General features: G+C 32.1%; 1 protein-coding gene across 1 annotated transcript; it reads left to right on the top strand.

Annotated features, from left to right (window-relative positions):
- The first annotated feature begins 314 nt into the window (after positions 1 to 314).
- On the top strand, positions 315 to 4,164 carry LOC132617830 (probable receptor-like protein kinase At5g24010). The gene is made up of 3 exons (XM_060332905.1): positions 315 to 2,239; positions 2,470 to 2,799; positions 3,664 to 4,164. The coding sequence occupies exons 1-3, from the start codon at positions 418 to 420 to the stop codon at positions 3,960 to 3,962; spliced, it is 2,451 nt and encodes an 816-aa protein (XP_060188888.1). The 5' UTR covers positions 315 to 417; the 3' UTR covers positions 3,963 to 4,164.
- The last annotated feature ends 13,206 nt before the right edge of the window (positions 4,165 to 17,370 follow it).

Below are 17,370 nucleotides of genomic sequence, written 5' to 3'. Positions count from 1 at the left end.
GTTGAATGATATGTTATTTACTTAGAGGAATAGAAATAATTTTTATTCAATACTTTTTTTTTTCCTTCTATTTTTTAATGGTACACTCATATTTTAGAAATTCTAAATCTACTTATAATTGTAGCAGTAAGTTTGAGTTTTGTCATGTGGTTCACTGGCCTTTATTACAGTACGGTGAGAGCGAGGAATATATTTTGTGTGTAAAAGTTGTTTTCAAGAATTTTTGGGCCAATCCTGGCCTCAGAATTACTACTACTACAAAATAAGACATCCATCCAACAAATGACTATCAATATTAATTAGTCTAAGTCCCGTTCCAAGTCAACTTGCAGTCAACTTCGTCATCCTCCTTTTTCTACATTACATTCTGCCAAAAATTCAATCATTTCATTTCACTTCCCTTCACTCTTCTCCACCATGGCAAATCTTCACTCATTTTTCATCTTTTCCCTTATATTCCTTCCTTATTCCATGTCCTCATCACCTGATTACACCTTCCCTCAACAATACTTCATCAACTGTGGTTCACATTCCTCAGTATCCGTCTCCGGCACAACCCACACCATTTTTTCCAGCGACACGAAATCTGACTCGCGCCACAGTCGCTCCGTTAACGACCCCGCGTTATCCGGAATCTATGGAACTGCCAGAGTATTCAGTAAATCTTCTTTGTATGAACTCTCAACAGAGGAAAATGGTGTTTACATGGTACGACTTCATTTCTTTCCTTTTTCTAATCTTTTTGATGCCAAATTCGATGTTTTGGCTTCGGACTTCTCGATTTTGTCGAATTATAGTGTCCCGAAAAACGTAACTTACCCTGTCATCAAAGAGTTTCTGCTCCCAGTAAATGGTCCTAATTTGAAAATCTACTTTAGACCCTCTCACGAATCGTCTTTCGCGTTTGTTAACGCCATAGAAGCATATGTTACTCCTCAAGATTTCATTCCTGAATCTGCTAGTTATGTCACTCCTCAAGGAAATAGCAATAATGCTAAAAAGGATTTGTCCTTGAGTGCTTTAGCTGTAATTCAAAGGATTAATGTTGGTGGTCCAAAAATTACCCCTGAAAATGATACCATGAGAAGAAATTGGGTGCCTGATGATGATTACTTGTCTATCAAAAGATCAGCAAAGAACCATCCTTCAGCAAATAGTGCTAGGCCTATTTATGAAGGAGGGGCTACTGAATATGATGCTCCTCCTTTTGTTTATAAAACTGCCAAAGAAATGAATAGAGATGATGTGACACAAAGTAACAACTCATTTAACATAACTTGGCTTCTTCGAGTAAAAAGGTATGCTGCATTTTTTGTACGCCTACACTTCTGTGACATTGTTAGTAAACGCCGGAATAGTACAGTTTTCAATGCCTATATATATGGTCTATTTGGTCAGCCAATAGTACAGAGTCCTCCAGAATTAAGAACTCCTTTTTATGTTGATTTTGTAGTGGATTCAGATGGTTCTGGTTTTATGAATATCTCAGTTGTCCCTCTGCGTGATTCAGTTGATAAGAATGCTTTTCTAAATGGGGTGGAAATTATGGAGCTGATTAACAAACGGGAATCAGTTCCAGAGGGAAACGGAAAAGCCAAGAATCGTTTGTTGATAATAATTGGTTCTACTGTTGGTTGTGTGGTACTCGCCTTTGTTTCTGTAGTTGTTATCTTGTTTTGTTTGAAATCAAGAAAACCGAAACGCGCTGAGAGTGTTGATGGGCTGATGGTGAATGTTTATGCAGGAAGTAGTACAATTGGTAGCAGCTCTAATCCTGAAATGAGCCTTGGGTTAAAGATACCTTTTGCTGAGATTTTGTATGCTACTCATAACTTTGATCCCAAATTTATGATTGGTGAGGGTGGTTTTGGAAAGGTTTACAAAGGAACTTTACACAATGGTGTTAAAGTGGCTGTGAAAAGAAGCGAGCCAGGAAATGGCCAGGGTATTATGGAATTCCAAACTGAGATAACGCTCTTGTCCAAAATTCGTCATCAGCATCTCGTTTCATTGATTGGATACTGTGATGAACGAAACGAGATGATACTTGTTTATGAATTCATGGAGAAGGGAACTTTGAGAGAGCATTTGTATAGTTCGAAGGAAGATGTTAGTAAATCATGTTCACGGTCAGAGTTATCGTGGGATCAAAGGCTACAAATTTGTATAGGTGCAGCTAAGGGCTTACACTACCTTCACACCGGTTTAAGTGAGCCAATTATTCACAGGGACATTAAGAGCCCGTTTGGATTGACTTATAAGTTGCTTATAAGCTGTTTTCAGTTTTTTTGAGTGTTTGACTGACCAGCTTAAAGTCATTTTGTGCTTAAAATAAACTCAAAAAAATAATTGAGCCCATTTGACTTAGCTTATCTAAAGCAGCTTATAAACTGAAAACAGCTTATAAGCCAAAAAAAAATAAGTTAAACTACCCAACTTAAGCTTATAGGCATATGCCCATCCACACAGGCTCTAAGTCCACAAACATCCTTCTTGATGAATTTTATGTTGCCAAAGTTGCTGATTTTGGTCTCTCCAAATCAGGTCCCATTGATCAAACACATATGGTTACTGATGTTAAAGGTAGCTTTGGTTATCTTGATCCCGAGTACGTGAATACCATGCAACTTACTCAAAAATCTGATGTCTATTCTTTTGGAGTTGTACTTCTTGAAGTGCTTTCTGCTAGACCAGCTGTAGACAACCTGCTTCCGAGAAATCAAATGAACTTGGCGGAATGGGGACTCTCTTGGATTAAAAAAAAACAGCTAGAAAAGATAATTGACCCATTGCTTGCAGGTAAGGGTGTCAAATGGGCAAGTTTGGTTGAATTTGGGCCAGAAGTTACTTGGACTGAAATGAGTTAGGCTAAAATGAGTTATAAAATGAGTCATAACCCAACCTGTTCAACTCATATTAAATTTTAATACTATAATTTTAGATACCTAATAAACTAATTTTTCTTTATTATGATTATATGTAACATATTTCCTCCGTCACAATTTATGTGACACTTTTCGCATATCAAGTTTCAAAATATGTGAACTTTGACCAATATTTTAAAATATATATTTTCATTATATTGACATGAGAAGAATTGCAACTTATTGGTTGAGCATGGGACTTTCATAATGGAGGTCTCAAGTTCGAAACCCCCTGCCTACGACAGCAGGGGATTTGCCTAGTGCGGGTTACCTCTCATGTGTGGTTTGCGAGCTATTGCACAGGTGCTGGGTTTACCCTGTGCGCATCCGGAGGGTAGCGGCTGCGGGTTCCCATGTCATCAAAAAAAAAAAAAAAAAATTGCAACTTATAGTATTTTCAATATAGTTTTTGAATATATAAATATTGATTTTAAATATCGAGTAGATCTAATCCAATTTGACTTCGAAAATTAGTCAAATTGACTCTCTATAAGGGAAAAGTGTCACGTAAATTGGGACAAAGGGAGTATCCGATACAAAATTTGTCTTTTTGAAAATATTTTGGCAAAGTTTCTCTTGCATCAACTTGGGTTACATCAGCCCAATTTTTAGATGGTTTAAAACGGGTTAGGCTAAAATGGGCTAAGCTAAAATATGAGCGGGCCAATAACCTGCTCAAATGTTGACGGGTTGGGGGAGTCATGTTTTCATCGGCTAATTTTTCCATTCCTACTTGCAGGTAAAATTAACCCAACTTCTTTGAGGAAATTCGGGGAAACAGCAGAGAAGTGCGTGCAAGAAGATGGCAGTGATAGGCCTAGTATGGCAGATGTGTTGTGGGACTTGAACTATGCACTATCGCTTCAACACCCTGGGAAGCCCCAAGAATTTCACGAAGATAGTAACAACACCGATGTTTCGTGGCAGATGGCATTGCCCGGTATTCATCGATTACCTTCTATAGATGTAAGCACAAGTTGTGTCAGTGCCAGTGAGAGTGAGGTTTTTTCACAATTGAAAATAGATGAAGCCAGATGATTTTAATTTGGCCTAGCTTTTGTTAGCATGCATTAATATGTACTTCCGTGTGCTTTTACTTCCTTCTGTCTTATGCAATTGTATATCACGTATCAAAACAGTGCTGCAACTATATTCACGGTTCATTTTCTGCATTGGATAACAGGCAAATGCCTCTAACAATGCATCTGTATTAATAGAATATAATGTTCATAAAGTCTGATGTCTATCCTCCCATAGTGTCTGGTTTTAGTTTTTGTTAAAGATTTTTAAAGAGCACTCATTAGACTCAACTAATGTTTCAATTGTCAACAATTCTTTTTTATATGAATTTTGAATAACCGATTCATATTGTAGTTGAAATATTAACTATTAATACAACAACAGACCCAGTGAAATCCCACCAATTGAATCTGGGAAATATTCAACTACTAATATGAAATGAAAAAAATAATACTCCATAATACAAACCTATGAAATAAGTAGTAATTCCCTCTGTCTCAATTTATGTTATACACTTTTCTTTTTAGTCTATCCCAAAAAAAAAAAAAACACATTTTTATATTTAGAAATAATTTAACTTGACGCTTCTCCTTTTACCCTTAATGAAATAATTTTGAGCCACACAAATATCTATGACTTGTAATAGACCACAAGTTTCAAAAGTCTTCCTTTCTTAAAAATTGTACCTAGTCTAACTATATCACATAAATTGAGACGAAAGGAGTACTATTTTTGAAAAATTGTAATCAGTAACAAACTTCCATGTTCCTTATAAAAAGTTAAAGCAGTGAAATTACCTTCCAACACCTTTTTGGGGCCTAAAGTTTGGTATTTAAGTGGAGAGGCGTATAACCATTGTAACCGAGTTGGACAGATGAATTTCAACTATAAAAAAAACAAGTGATGTCTTAGGTTGAGTCATTAGTTGTGGTTTAATAGCGATTAGATCAAGTTTCTATCAACTATTTAAAAGAATGAAAAACATAACTTAGTATTACACTATAAGAAAGTATAGAAATCACAATAAAAAAAATTATATTTGGCAACAACTTAATTTTATTGTTGGCAAATGATTTTTTTGTTGACAAAAAATTTAATTTTGTTGTCATAGTATTGATTATTGTTGCGAAAAGTACTTTTGACAATTAAAAAAAAAGAGTTGTCGCACGTTGTTGCAATAACAGCCGTTGGGAAAAGTTCATGCAACAAAATATATTTTTTTGTTGCCAAAAATATTTTTTGTAACAATAATCAATCTATGGCAACAAAAAAATAAATTGTTTCCAGATATAGTTTTTCTTGTAGTGTTAGTGGGAGAAGATTACAAAGATTTAATACCTTCAAATTACACCTTTGTTTTAAAAAATCATACCTCACGTAGCATGTGATTTTAGTTAGTAGAATAAAATATATAGCTAGGTCTTGGTCCCAAAATGAAGTCTTTTATAGCACAAGCTAAGGGAGATATGATCCATTATAGACCTCCAAATGAACGATACTAAAGAATGGTCGACAAGCGACGAGATATTATTTTTCCAATTCCTACGTAGGCTAAGTCGTCGTCAACCTGTCAAAGATATAGGGCTGCTGTATAGTTTTCAAACTTTCAAAGGCATGAATTAAAACATGGCTTTTATATCTTTTTTTTCTTCTATTTTTGTTTTCATCTGGATGGCGATATTTATTCTGACCCAATTAATTTGAAGTCAAGTAATTTCTTAATTCATGTATTACTTATTACCTACATAACTCTAACCACCAACTAAACGACCCTTACAAGTTTAACTTCTATTCTCCATCCATCTCATCATTGCGTGGGAATTTAACCTTTATAAATTGATTGTGTATGTAAAATAAATTCACCATGAGGTCACCTAAAATATGACACAAATAATTACCTATAAAAATGAAAAAGATAATCTGAAAAATAAGATAAAGTACTTGCTAGACTATATTGAAATACATTGATACTGTTATAAATTCTTAAATTATAGCGTATATAAATAAAATTAACCCCATAGCATATATTCAAACATGCCAGAGTGCCAGGTCCGAGGTGGTTGGGGCGTTATTCGGTAGTTACACATGAAAACAATTGACTAAAACCTGAAAATCTCCAATATATAAATCCTTGGCCCCCAAATTCCAATTAGCATTCGAAGGTTAATTAACTAATCAGTCTTAATTAGTAGCAGTTGAGTACAAGGTTTTCTATAAATACAGGAAACATAGAAAATATAGAAATTCTATACGTCGGTGCTGCCCAAATTAGACTCTTCATTCCACATTCTACAACATTTCTAAGCTGAACAGTAATGACATTTTTTTGTTCAAAATTAAGAAACTACCTGACAATTTCCTACATTTGATAAATCAATTCGTCTAGCATCACTATACTCACGTTGAATTTGAATAACAATTAGCCACCTATAGTGGTCAAAACCTAGCCCACTCGTTAACTAGTATAAATTGGCATATGAATCAACACAACAAGAAATCATACAAGTACCAAACAAACTCAACTAGCAAGACAATTTAGTTTATTTGGAGGGTCCGTCGTGGTTCATTATTGTGCTAATATCCATCTCCTAAAACTACGAGTTTTCAGCCAGAGAGGTTTACTGCACAAAAAACACCACTTTAATCTTTGTAATCTCCATCATGGCGAGATTTTTGAACCACATTTTGCTTCTTCTTTTGGTTACTTCGATTAATTTTTTGGCTTCTGAAGCACGTCCTCTCAATATCTTGAAGATTCATGACTCTGACCTTGGTCCTGGCTCTGGCAATGTGGCAACTTTTGATCAGTTAACCTTGGGTTCTATTAAGGATGGGCCTAGTCCTGGTGTTGGCCATAAGTTTACAAACAGAGTACAAACACTTGGAGGAATTAAGGATTCAGGTCCAAGCCCTGGAGCAGGACACTAAGTTGTCACTGGCAATCATCAATAGTGGCATGAACTACTATAGTGTAATATTTGGCATGCCTTAAATTTTTAGTAATATTGATTTGTTTCATTCTTTGCATATATAATGTTTTATTCTCTTTAAGCTAGGCAGCTCTAGAATTTGGAGTATACGGGATTCTGAATTTGAAATTTATACATATAAAATTTATTATGTACACATATTTAGTAAATTTTTCAATAGATTTGGACCAAAGTTATTGGATCATGCCAAATTCGTACTTTCCATGCTAGCTACTCTAGCCCTGGCTACCTGTACGGCTGTACCAACTATTAATGCTAACTAGTAAAATAGCCCAAGCTTCGCGCGCGATGTCCTGGGAAAGATACAATTGCTTTATTAAAGAAAATACTTTAATTCATATCTCATCTTAAACATACTAATAATTCTCACAAAAAGACTACTTAAATAATTATTAGCATGCATATATTGGAAGCTAAACTTTGCAGAATGAAATACAAAATTTATTAGCAACACTGTCATTAGGAAGACCAGCTACTCATACCTTTGTCAGATGAATTTTAAAACTTTTAAATATGTTGAAATTTTTTTTATTTTTTTTTGAATTTTTGGGTCAAATTGTGTTGAAATCATATTCTTAAAGGATGTATATCTTGTATTTGAAATAAACAAAATTAAGAATTTAAAATAATTAAATTATTTAGAAATATGAACATAACTAAAACAACATCGAAATAACCAAGTCTATCAATTTATAAGTCCTTCCCAATTTCAACCACAAGCCATGCATGCGATATCACATGTATATATAGAACAAAGAGGAAAACCAAAAAAGAGAAAAGTGATAAATAGCTTATTACTTGTAGTTGTTTGTTAGCATGTTCTAAATTTAAAATGAGAAAATGGATGTGCTAACTCATTAACAAATTAAGTGATACCAAAATGATGTACTATTTGTCCATAAAATTCCAAAGCTAATTTAAGTTTACCAGTTCTTGAATAATTATTTTCCAGTCCTTGAATAATTATATCCGTAATTACTATTAACTCCAAAAGCATTTTACCCATTTATATTGATTTAGACCAATTTGATAGGAACAAATGAAAAAATAAGTGTTCCTTGCATCATACGTAAAATAACAGTTACAAAAAGTGATACCATAAATACATATTTTATATTATTTTAATATATGAGCATAAAAATGAGAAACTATACTGCGTAGAGACAAGCCAAACTAATTAACTACCTTATCCTTCATAGACAGCTCCAGAAACTTCGAGTGATCACTTCATCTTCTAGTCACTTTATCTCCTGAATTACATAATCGAGTAAAATCAGTTAAGGGAGAGGAATGGCCAAAATTAGGGGTCAAATACAAACTAATGTACCGGAGCAACAAAAAAAGGATGATCCGTTAAAATACAAGCTTAGCTACTGTAAATTAATTAATCGGCAGTTTATCGAAATGAGAAAATTATATTCTTATATATATATATATATATATATATATATATATATATATATATATATATATATATATATATATATATATATATATATAAGAGAAGAAGAGGATATAATGCGTTTTAAAAGGCAAAAGGCGTCCGTTCACATTGCAAGCAACAATCAAGAAAAAGGGTAAAATTTCATAACAGATTCAACCATGCATTAATACTCATAATCATTGTATTTAATTTGTTACTTATTCAGAAGAAAAGTTGAATAACGGTTCAAGAAGAAAAACACTTACAATTTTGTGCTGAGGAGAGGACGAAAGATGATGAACACAGACATTAATATAAATTAATTAGTAGGAAATAAATAGTCTTCCCAAATTCCATATTGAAGTCACGAAAGAGCACAAATAGGAAAAAACCATAAGTAACCGTCATTCTGTGGAACTCAACCGTTTTCTTTTTCAGTTTCTAAACATTAATAGCCAAAATGAATTAAAACATATAAAAAAGATTGAGAAGTAGGGTAAATTGTCAAAAAAATGATAAAAAGGATAAATAGGAATGCTAGTCAAAGAGAGATATCACATCACCTTGTCTATTTCTAGCTTTTTAATATATATATAGATATAGATTATAGCAAATTATTTTTAGCAAGTTAAAAGGTTCCTTAATATCGTTTTATACTAAGATTGTATAATGCAACCACAGGTGATATATCATTATATATATCTACTTTACATTTGGCCGTTTAGAGCCTTAATTTTTCAATTCGTGAATGATGACTTCAGAAATGAAAAAGAAATTTGATAGACCAAAACCATACCATAAACCATGCGTATGACTGAGTGATAATTGAGATAAAAGTGCATGATAGTATTTTCACGAAAGAATTGGACTTTCGCCGCATAATCAAATATATTCAAGTCATTGGATAAGTGACAAATCTGAAAAATAAACAGTTAGAAAACGTGTTAATAATGTTATATTAACAATAATAAATAAAGTTGTTAGCTTGAAAAATTATTTTAGATAAGTATCGGAAAATGATTGCTTATAATCATTTCCTACATCCGCAAGCAATTACTCCGTCCGTCCAATTTATGTGCATATTATTTGATCGGACATAAATTTTAGTATATAAACACTATTGTGAATCTTTTTTGACTATGCAATTTTATTTTAAAAATATGACTATATAGATACGATATATTGTATTCCGCCGTGTATTTTTTAAAATTTTCTAAATTTTAAAACCCGCTGCAAGCTATCTTACTTTCTTTCTTTCTCTTTTTCCGATTCAGAAGATATCTAAGACTGCACCAATCTGAATCTAGTCGGGCTCTAATGTGAGTGTCGAACACCGGATGGGAAACAAAAAATAAAAAGTTCTGGTAGCTACGCAATTGTTTTTTCTTTTGTGTTTTACTAAGCAGAGGTTACATTCACAATATTCATGAATGAGTTACCCCCTCCGTCCCATATTACTCGTTAATTTCCTTTTTACACACCCCTTAAGAAATCATAAATAAATATTATATTATCCTTAACTTCTCCAGTAAATTACATTCTAATCAATATTGATTACTTTAAAAAATAATTAATGTTAAGGACAAAATAGAAAAAAATTAATTAATTCTATCTTGATTTTGTAAATTGACAAGCACTCCCTCTGTTCACTTTTAGTTGTCCACTATTGACTTTGCACACCCCTTAAAAAATTTATTTATCTATATAATATAAAGCTAGTCATAAACAATGTGATGTAGCACCTCTCTATGGCCTAGAACACCATTTATCCTTTTTCTCGTTTTTTGAGATTTTTCTCATTTTAAAATTAATGTGTTATATATTAAAAAGCAAAAAAAATCACTCTCTTAATTCTATTAATTACACTCTTTAATTATCTTAATTGCACCTTTTCTTCTTCCTCTATAACAGTTTGTGCACCTTAACCGTTGGTGCAACGTGGGATGGCTGATAATTGTTCATCTTAAACCACATTAAGAGCCCGTAAACCAACTTATAAGCCCTTTTTAGCTTATTGTGGTGTTTGGCTACCAACTTAAAATGCTAAATTTAAGCCATAAAATTCTTAAAGTCACCCAAAAATGAAAAGTTGGAAATCCTAACTTTTTTTTTGGATGGCTTAAAGCCATTTTCGTTGACCATAAAAATTACTTTTATATCCCTTATATTTTATTTTAATTCCAAAGTACCCTCTCAGCTAAAGCCCTAAAATTTACATCTGTTCCTCATTTCTTCACCAACAACGCAGCCTCCACGATCTCTGTTCATCATCTTCTACAACAACGCAGCCTCCAAACCCAGTGGTCCAGCCGCCATCCATTGTTGTTGATACTGTTGCTGCATCGCAATCCACTGTTGTTGTTGTTGACTCATATCCCCATTCATGTTTGAAAAATTTTACACACTGCCTCTCTCAGAACTTTGGGTGTGGTTTTTAGAGAGAGAAAATGGGGAAGGAGAACACAGAGGGGAGGCTAAATGGGGGGAGAGAGGGAGTAGTAACCGGGGATCTAGGGTAGGGTCAAGTCTTCGTGTGTAACGATGATGGGATTTTGACCGTGGGATTGAAAGTTCAGGTTTTTAAAAATTTGCCTTCCCAGGGTATTTCAGTCATTTTGACAGAAAATAAGTGCTTAACAGCACTTATTTACCAAACACATCAACAATTTATTTGCAGCATAAGCACTTTTATCCAAACACTCAACTGCTTATTTATAAAAATAACTTTCAGCACTTAAAAGTTCTAAAAGCACTTCATGCATAAAAGTCACTTTTTTTAAGCCCATCCAAACGGGCTCTAAAAGCATTGTAGTAAGGATATATAAGTGGCATTGTCCCTTTTTCTATCTTTCATGTTCAACATGTGTTTCCCCGAGGCCCTTCCCTAGCACAACATAATCCTATGGGATCTCTTTCGTGAGTTGAAGGCATGATATCAAAATTTGTTATTTTCCATGTTGTTTTCTTTAATCCCTTTTTCAGCTTTGCAGTTATTTTGTCATTAAGTTGTACTTTTATACAAGTTCTAGAGAATTGTTTGATCAATTCAATACAAAGGTTTCTACGGAGAGTTTATGTATATATTTAATTTGTCTTTAGTTCATTGTAGCTATATATTCTATCATCATGTCATTATTTTTTCAGAATAACCGTATTTGTTATGTTGCAGCAAGTTAAAAGGAAAATGCATCAATTGGCTAAAGAAGTTTTAGAAAGTACAGAGCAATATAGACTAAATCAAGTACCACTGCATGACCGGGTTCTTGTATGTTTCAAGAGGAGATAGACTGCTTATATCAAACCACTCATTATGAATATGTCAAATATATCTCTTTGGATAAGCTTGTAGGTATTATTATTTAGGTATCAGAAGGCTTAATTTTACTTAATATGCATCATAATTCATATATGCACTCCTTTTGATATTTTAGTTTTAATTTCTTATTTGTTCATTATTTTATATAAGAATTTTTATTTTTATTTTTCACTGGTGGTTGTGGATATAATTATCCATGATTAAAATTTCTCATCATGAGACATTAGTTGATTATTTTTTTCATTGATATTATTATTTCCCAAAGCATTTAAATACCAGAAGGCTTGATCTTAGTTTTTGAAAATAATATCAACGAATATACTTTCTTAAGACAAAGTTGATTGATTGAGGGGAAAAAAAAATCAAACTTAAGGTGTCATATGAAAAGTTTCAAAATTTGGTCCCAATAAAAAAGAGTGAATTGTGCTCAACTAGCCTTTTAAAAAATCGAATAATCTCATTTTATTATATGATGAATTGTATTTTACATGAATAATTTGAATACGGGTTTATTCTCAATAATTCTAACAAGTCAAAGAAAACTGAGTTGAATTACCATGGCTATTTTTGAATTTATCCACATATATGAGAGATTGAAACTTAAAATTTTAAGAATACGTTGAGATCCTTAGATTTTTTAGGATAGATAACTTTAAAGGAGGTGCTAAGTTAATATGTTTTATCGCTCTTAGTGCATCAATCGGAGGTTATATTTTTTAGATTTGTATTTGCAAGTTCTTATCTAGATATAATTTATGTCTTTATAGTGAACTTAATTTATGATAAACTGTGACAGGTGGTGCTGGCTCTTTTTGCATTGATCGGAGGTTATATTAGTTAGATGTCGAACTTGCAAACTCCAATGTGAATATATTTTTCATAAAGTTTTTGTTGAACCTAATTTTTGATAAATGGTAATAGGTGATACAGAAATTGAATACGAGATGATAAAAATATATCTTCTTAATGTATAACTAATAAAAAGTTAATTATATAATTTGTATGGCAATCAATAGTTTAACAATTTTACATTTAATTTTAGTTTTACCTTTTTATTTTTAGTATTCTCCTTGAATCCTTTTTAACTACCTAAAACTTAAATAAATTTCACTGGGAATGTATAATAAGGCATACTACGTAAAACTACCTACATAACGATACGTTACATAAAAATATATGTTTTAGATGACGCAAATGTATGTATTAACGTATGAATCAACTCTCAATGCATGTTGTTTATGTATTTATCTTTCTCAATAGAAAATAATGAGAGCATTTGAGTTCTTTATTAAATCAAGATGTCTAATATAATACACAAGAAAATAGATGAAATGAAAATAATTAATAATAGGGAGTATATATTTTGGCTTATTGCTTATAATTGCATTATTTCTTTGTTGTTCAGCGTTGAACGTGTTGGACTGGATATTCTTCTTTCATTTGATACCAATCTTATGAATATTATTAAAACAATTGATAGTGTTATTGTTAAAGTGTATAGAAAAATAATCTAAAAGTAAAGACTAATTATTTTTAAATTAAAAATTAAAGCAACAATCATTATCTATCCTTACTTTAATTTGTTTAACGTCTGTGCGAAGCGCGACAAATTCACTAGTAATAAATGAAGTGCATATTTTATCATGATACCCATATTAATTGGTGTATAATTGTATTGAATTTGGAAAATGATTTACAGTGAGTAATTAATGCTAAGGGCAAAACAGGAAAAACAAATTATTTTTCCTTTGATATGCGAAAGTGGACTAATAAAAGTGAAAATCTATTTTTGGAATAGTGGACAAATAAAAGTAAAAGAAGGGAGTATTTTGGGACGAATATCTTTAGTAATGTGGACAACTACTACGGGACAGAGTAAGTATAAGCACAACCCAAGCCATAGCACCACGTGTCATCTTCGAGTAACTGCCAATTCCAAGTCCCTAACTCTAAAATTAAGAAATGTTACTAACCCTGGCACTTCCATTTCCATCCATTTCGGTCCCCATCAAAACTCCCACACGTAAAATCCCCGTCAGTCTTCATCATCCAATCCTCATAGTTAAAAGCTTATAGGATCACTCAACTTTGTGTAATTGGTCATCAAAGTCACTCAACTTTAGGTAAATGGCCTCTATAGTCATTCAACTTTATTTTATCTTTCACAAGTCACTCAACTTTTGGTAATTGACCTCCACAGTCACTCAACTTTGGATAATTGGCCTTCATAGTCACTAAACTTTGGGTAATTGGGCTCCATATTCATTTTAGCGAAAAATATAATTTCCGATACATATTTAATAACCCGGAAGTTATAAAAAAAATTTAAAAAATTATCTTAAAAACTTAAAATCAATAATTAAATTTATTTATTTAGGATCCAATTCATCATAATTAGTGCATATAATACTAAAGTTAGAATATTATTCATCATTACATAAAATAATGAATTTAGGCAATATACCTCAAGTAATATTGCAAGGCATAAAATTCTATCGAATTAAACAAGTGAGCCAAGCTGGATTGTCAGCAACAACAACTGAAGTCTACAAAACTTTATTGAAACAACACTAATAACAACCGTAGAAGATTTAATCATTTGACAAAAAGTTAATACCAATATCAACTGTTACTTGTTGATATTAACAATTTAACAAACCTTAGGCTTTATTGCTGACAATCCGGCTAATTGGGTTTATTGGCTCACTTGTTTAATTTGATAGAATTTTATATTCTTAGCATAATATTTTTATTATTTATGTCTTGCAATATTACTTGAGATATGTTGTCTAAGTTCATTATTTTTATGTATTAATATCAAGATTTGTACAAACTGTTAATATCAACGTGGAACAATTGATATTGGTATTAACCTTTTTGTCGGATGGTTAAATCTTCTACGGTTATTATTAGTGTTGTTTCATTAACTTTTTATAAACTACAGTATTTTTTGCTGACAATCCGGCTAATTGGGTTTATTGGTTCACTTGTTTAATTTGATAGAATTTTAATTTCTTAGAATATTTTTTATGCCTTGCAATATTACTTGAGATATATTGTCTAAGTTCATTATTTTATGTATTAATGATGCATAATATCCTAAAGTTTAGTATTACATATTCTAATTATGATGAATTGGATCCTAAATAAATAAAGTTAATTATTGATTTTAATTTTTAAGATATTTTTAAGAAAATTATAACTGCGACGTCATTAAATATGTACTAGAAATTATATTACCGGCTAAATAATTGTGGAGACCAATTACCCAAAGTTGAGTGACTATGGGAGTCAATTACCCAAAGTTGAGTGACTTTTGGAAGACAAAACAAAGTTGAGTGACTATAGAGGTCACTTAACCAAAGTTGAGTGACTACGGTGGCCAATCACCCAAAGTTGAGTGATCATCTAAGCTTTTAACTCTCAATCCTCATCATCGCCGTCAATGGACACTCCACAATCGAAAACGTGGTGTTGTGCGGCGGTGGAATCATTAGAGTTTGCATCGCCTACTTCCTATAAAGAAAGGTGTTGTCGTAACTCTAATTAACAATCCTCGATCCAAAAAGAATGATACATTTCTATATGTAGCAACGACATAAACTCTAAAATTCCATTTTACCCTTAATGAAATGATTTTAGGCATGAAGATTTCTTTAGCTTGCTTTACACCATAATATTCAAAGTTTTTCTTTTTTCTTAAACTTCGTATCGAATTAAACACATTCATATAAATTGAGATGAAGGAAATAGAAAAAATTGAGAAAAAAGGTCAAAAATGAAAAGCCACATAAGCTACCTTCCTTCCTTACACAAAGTTTTGGTAGCTACAACTGAATTAAAACATGGCTTTCATTATTTTTTTTCTTCTTTTTTCTTTACCCCATCTGGCAGACATTTATTCTGACCCAATTAATTTAGGCTTGTGGTATAAAAGGAGAAGTACCTCTTTTACAAGGGATTTTATTCACACGGCTCGACCTGAAAGCTCCAATTAAAGATAAAGAAATTATTGCTTAAGGTGCCATTTAGTTGCTGGTTAGAGAGTTATTTATGTGTTAAAACTATCGTAACTTTATAAATTGTTTGATTGCAAAAATAGGAAAAAGTAATTTCTACATAGAATCTAACATAAGTTATACTACAACGTTTGGTTGGGTTTTTCTCTTTTCAACATAAAACATAACGTTGCTAATACAATGTTTGATACATGTTTTTCTTTTTTGCTTAACAATACATATACAAATTATGAGAGAATTCATATTGTTATTTATGAAGGGTAGAAGACGTAATAACTAATACATGAATAACGAAATCTTGTATAATTAATCCCTGCATTTTAATACCTGTATAACTAATTCATGCATTACTTATTTTGATTTCATTTTTTTTCATTGGAGTAGTGTGACTATGTTACTATTGACAGATTTCATACCAGCATAGCTCTAACTAGCAACCAAACGACCCCTACAAGTTTAACTTCTATTCTCCATCCATCGCATCATCACGTAAGAATTTAACCTTTATATATTGATTGTATATGTAAAATATATTCACCACTAGTTAACCTAAAATATAACTACGCACAAATAATTACCGATAAAAAATAAAATAAAATAATCTGAAAAATAAGATAAAGTACTTGCTAGACTATATTAAAATACATTGATACTGTTAGAAATTCTTAAATTATAGCGTATATAAATTAAATTAACTCCATAGCATATATTCAAACGTGCAAGGTCCAAGGTGGTTGTGGCGTTATTCGGTAGTTACACATGGAAACAATGGACTAAAACCTGAAAATCTCCAATATATAAATCCTTGATTGCCAAATTCCAATTAGCATTCGAAGATTAATTAACTAATCAGTCTTAATTAGTAGCAGTTGAGTAAAAGGTTTTTCTATAAATAGAGCAAACATAGAAAATATAGAAATTCTAAATGTTGGTGCTGCCCAAATTAGACTTTCCAGTCCACATTCTACATCATTTCTAAGCTGAACAGTTATGACATTTGTTTTTATCAAAATTAAGAAACTACCTGACAATTTCCTACATTTGAAAAATCAATTCTTCTAACATCACTATACTCACATTGAATTTGAATGGCAGTTAGCCACCTTTACTAGTCAGAAACTAGCCCACTCGTTAACTAGTATACATTGGCATATGAATCAACACAAAAAGACATCATACAAGTACCAACTAAACAAACTCAACTAGCAAGACAATTTAGTTTCTTTGGTGGCTTCGTTCTGGTTCATTATTGTGCTAATATCCATCTCCTAAAATTACGAGTCTTCAGCCGGAGGGGTTTACTGCACAATAAACGCCACTTTAGTCTTTGTAATCTCAATAATGGCAAAAATTTTGAAATTTGTTTTGCTGCTTCTTTCGGTTACTTTGATTATTTTTTTTGACTTGTGAAGCACGTCCTCTCAATATCTTGAAGATTAACGACTCTGGCTCTGGCAATGTAGCAACTTTTGATTGGTTAACTTTGGGTTTTATTAAGGATGGCCCTAGTCCTGGTGTTGGCCATAAGTTTACAAACAGAGTACAAACACTTGGAGGAATTAAGGATTCAGGTCCAAGCCCTGGAGCAGGACACAAAGTTGTCACTGGCAATCATCAATAGTGACATGAACCACTATAGTGTAATATTTGGCTTGCCTTAAATTTTTATTAATATTGA

Source organism: Lycium barbarum, chromosome 11, assembly GCF_019175385.1.
Source record: "Lycium barbarum isolate Lr01 chromosome 11, ASM1917538v2, whole genome shotgun sequence".
In the NCBI taxonomy this organism is placed as follows: domain Eukaryota; kingdom Viridiplantae; phylum Streptophyta; class Magnoliopsida; order Solanales; family Solanaceae; genus Lycium; species Lycium barbarum.
The sequence above is the reverse complement of the archived record's forward strand: the minus strand, read 5'-3'. Positions and strand labels throughout refer to the sequence as shown.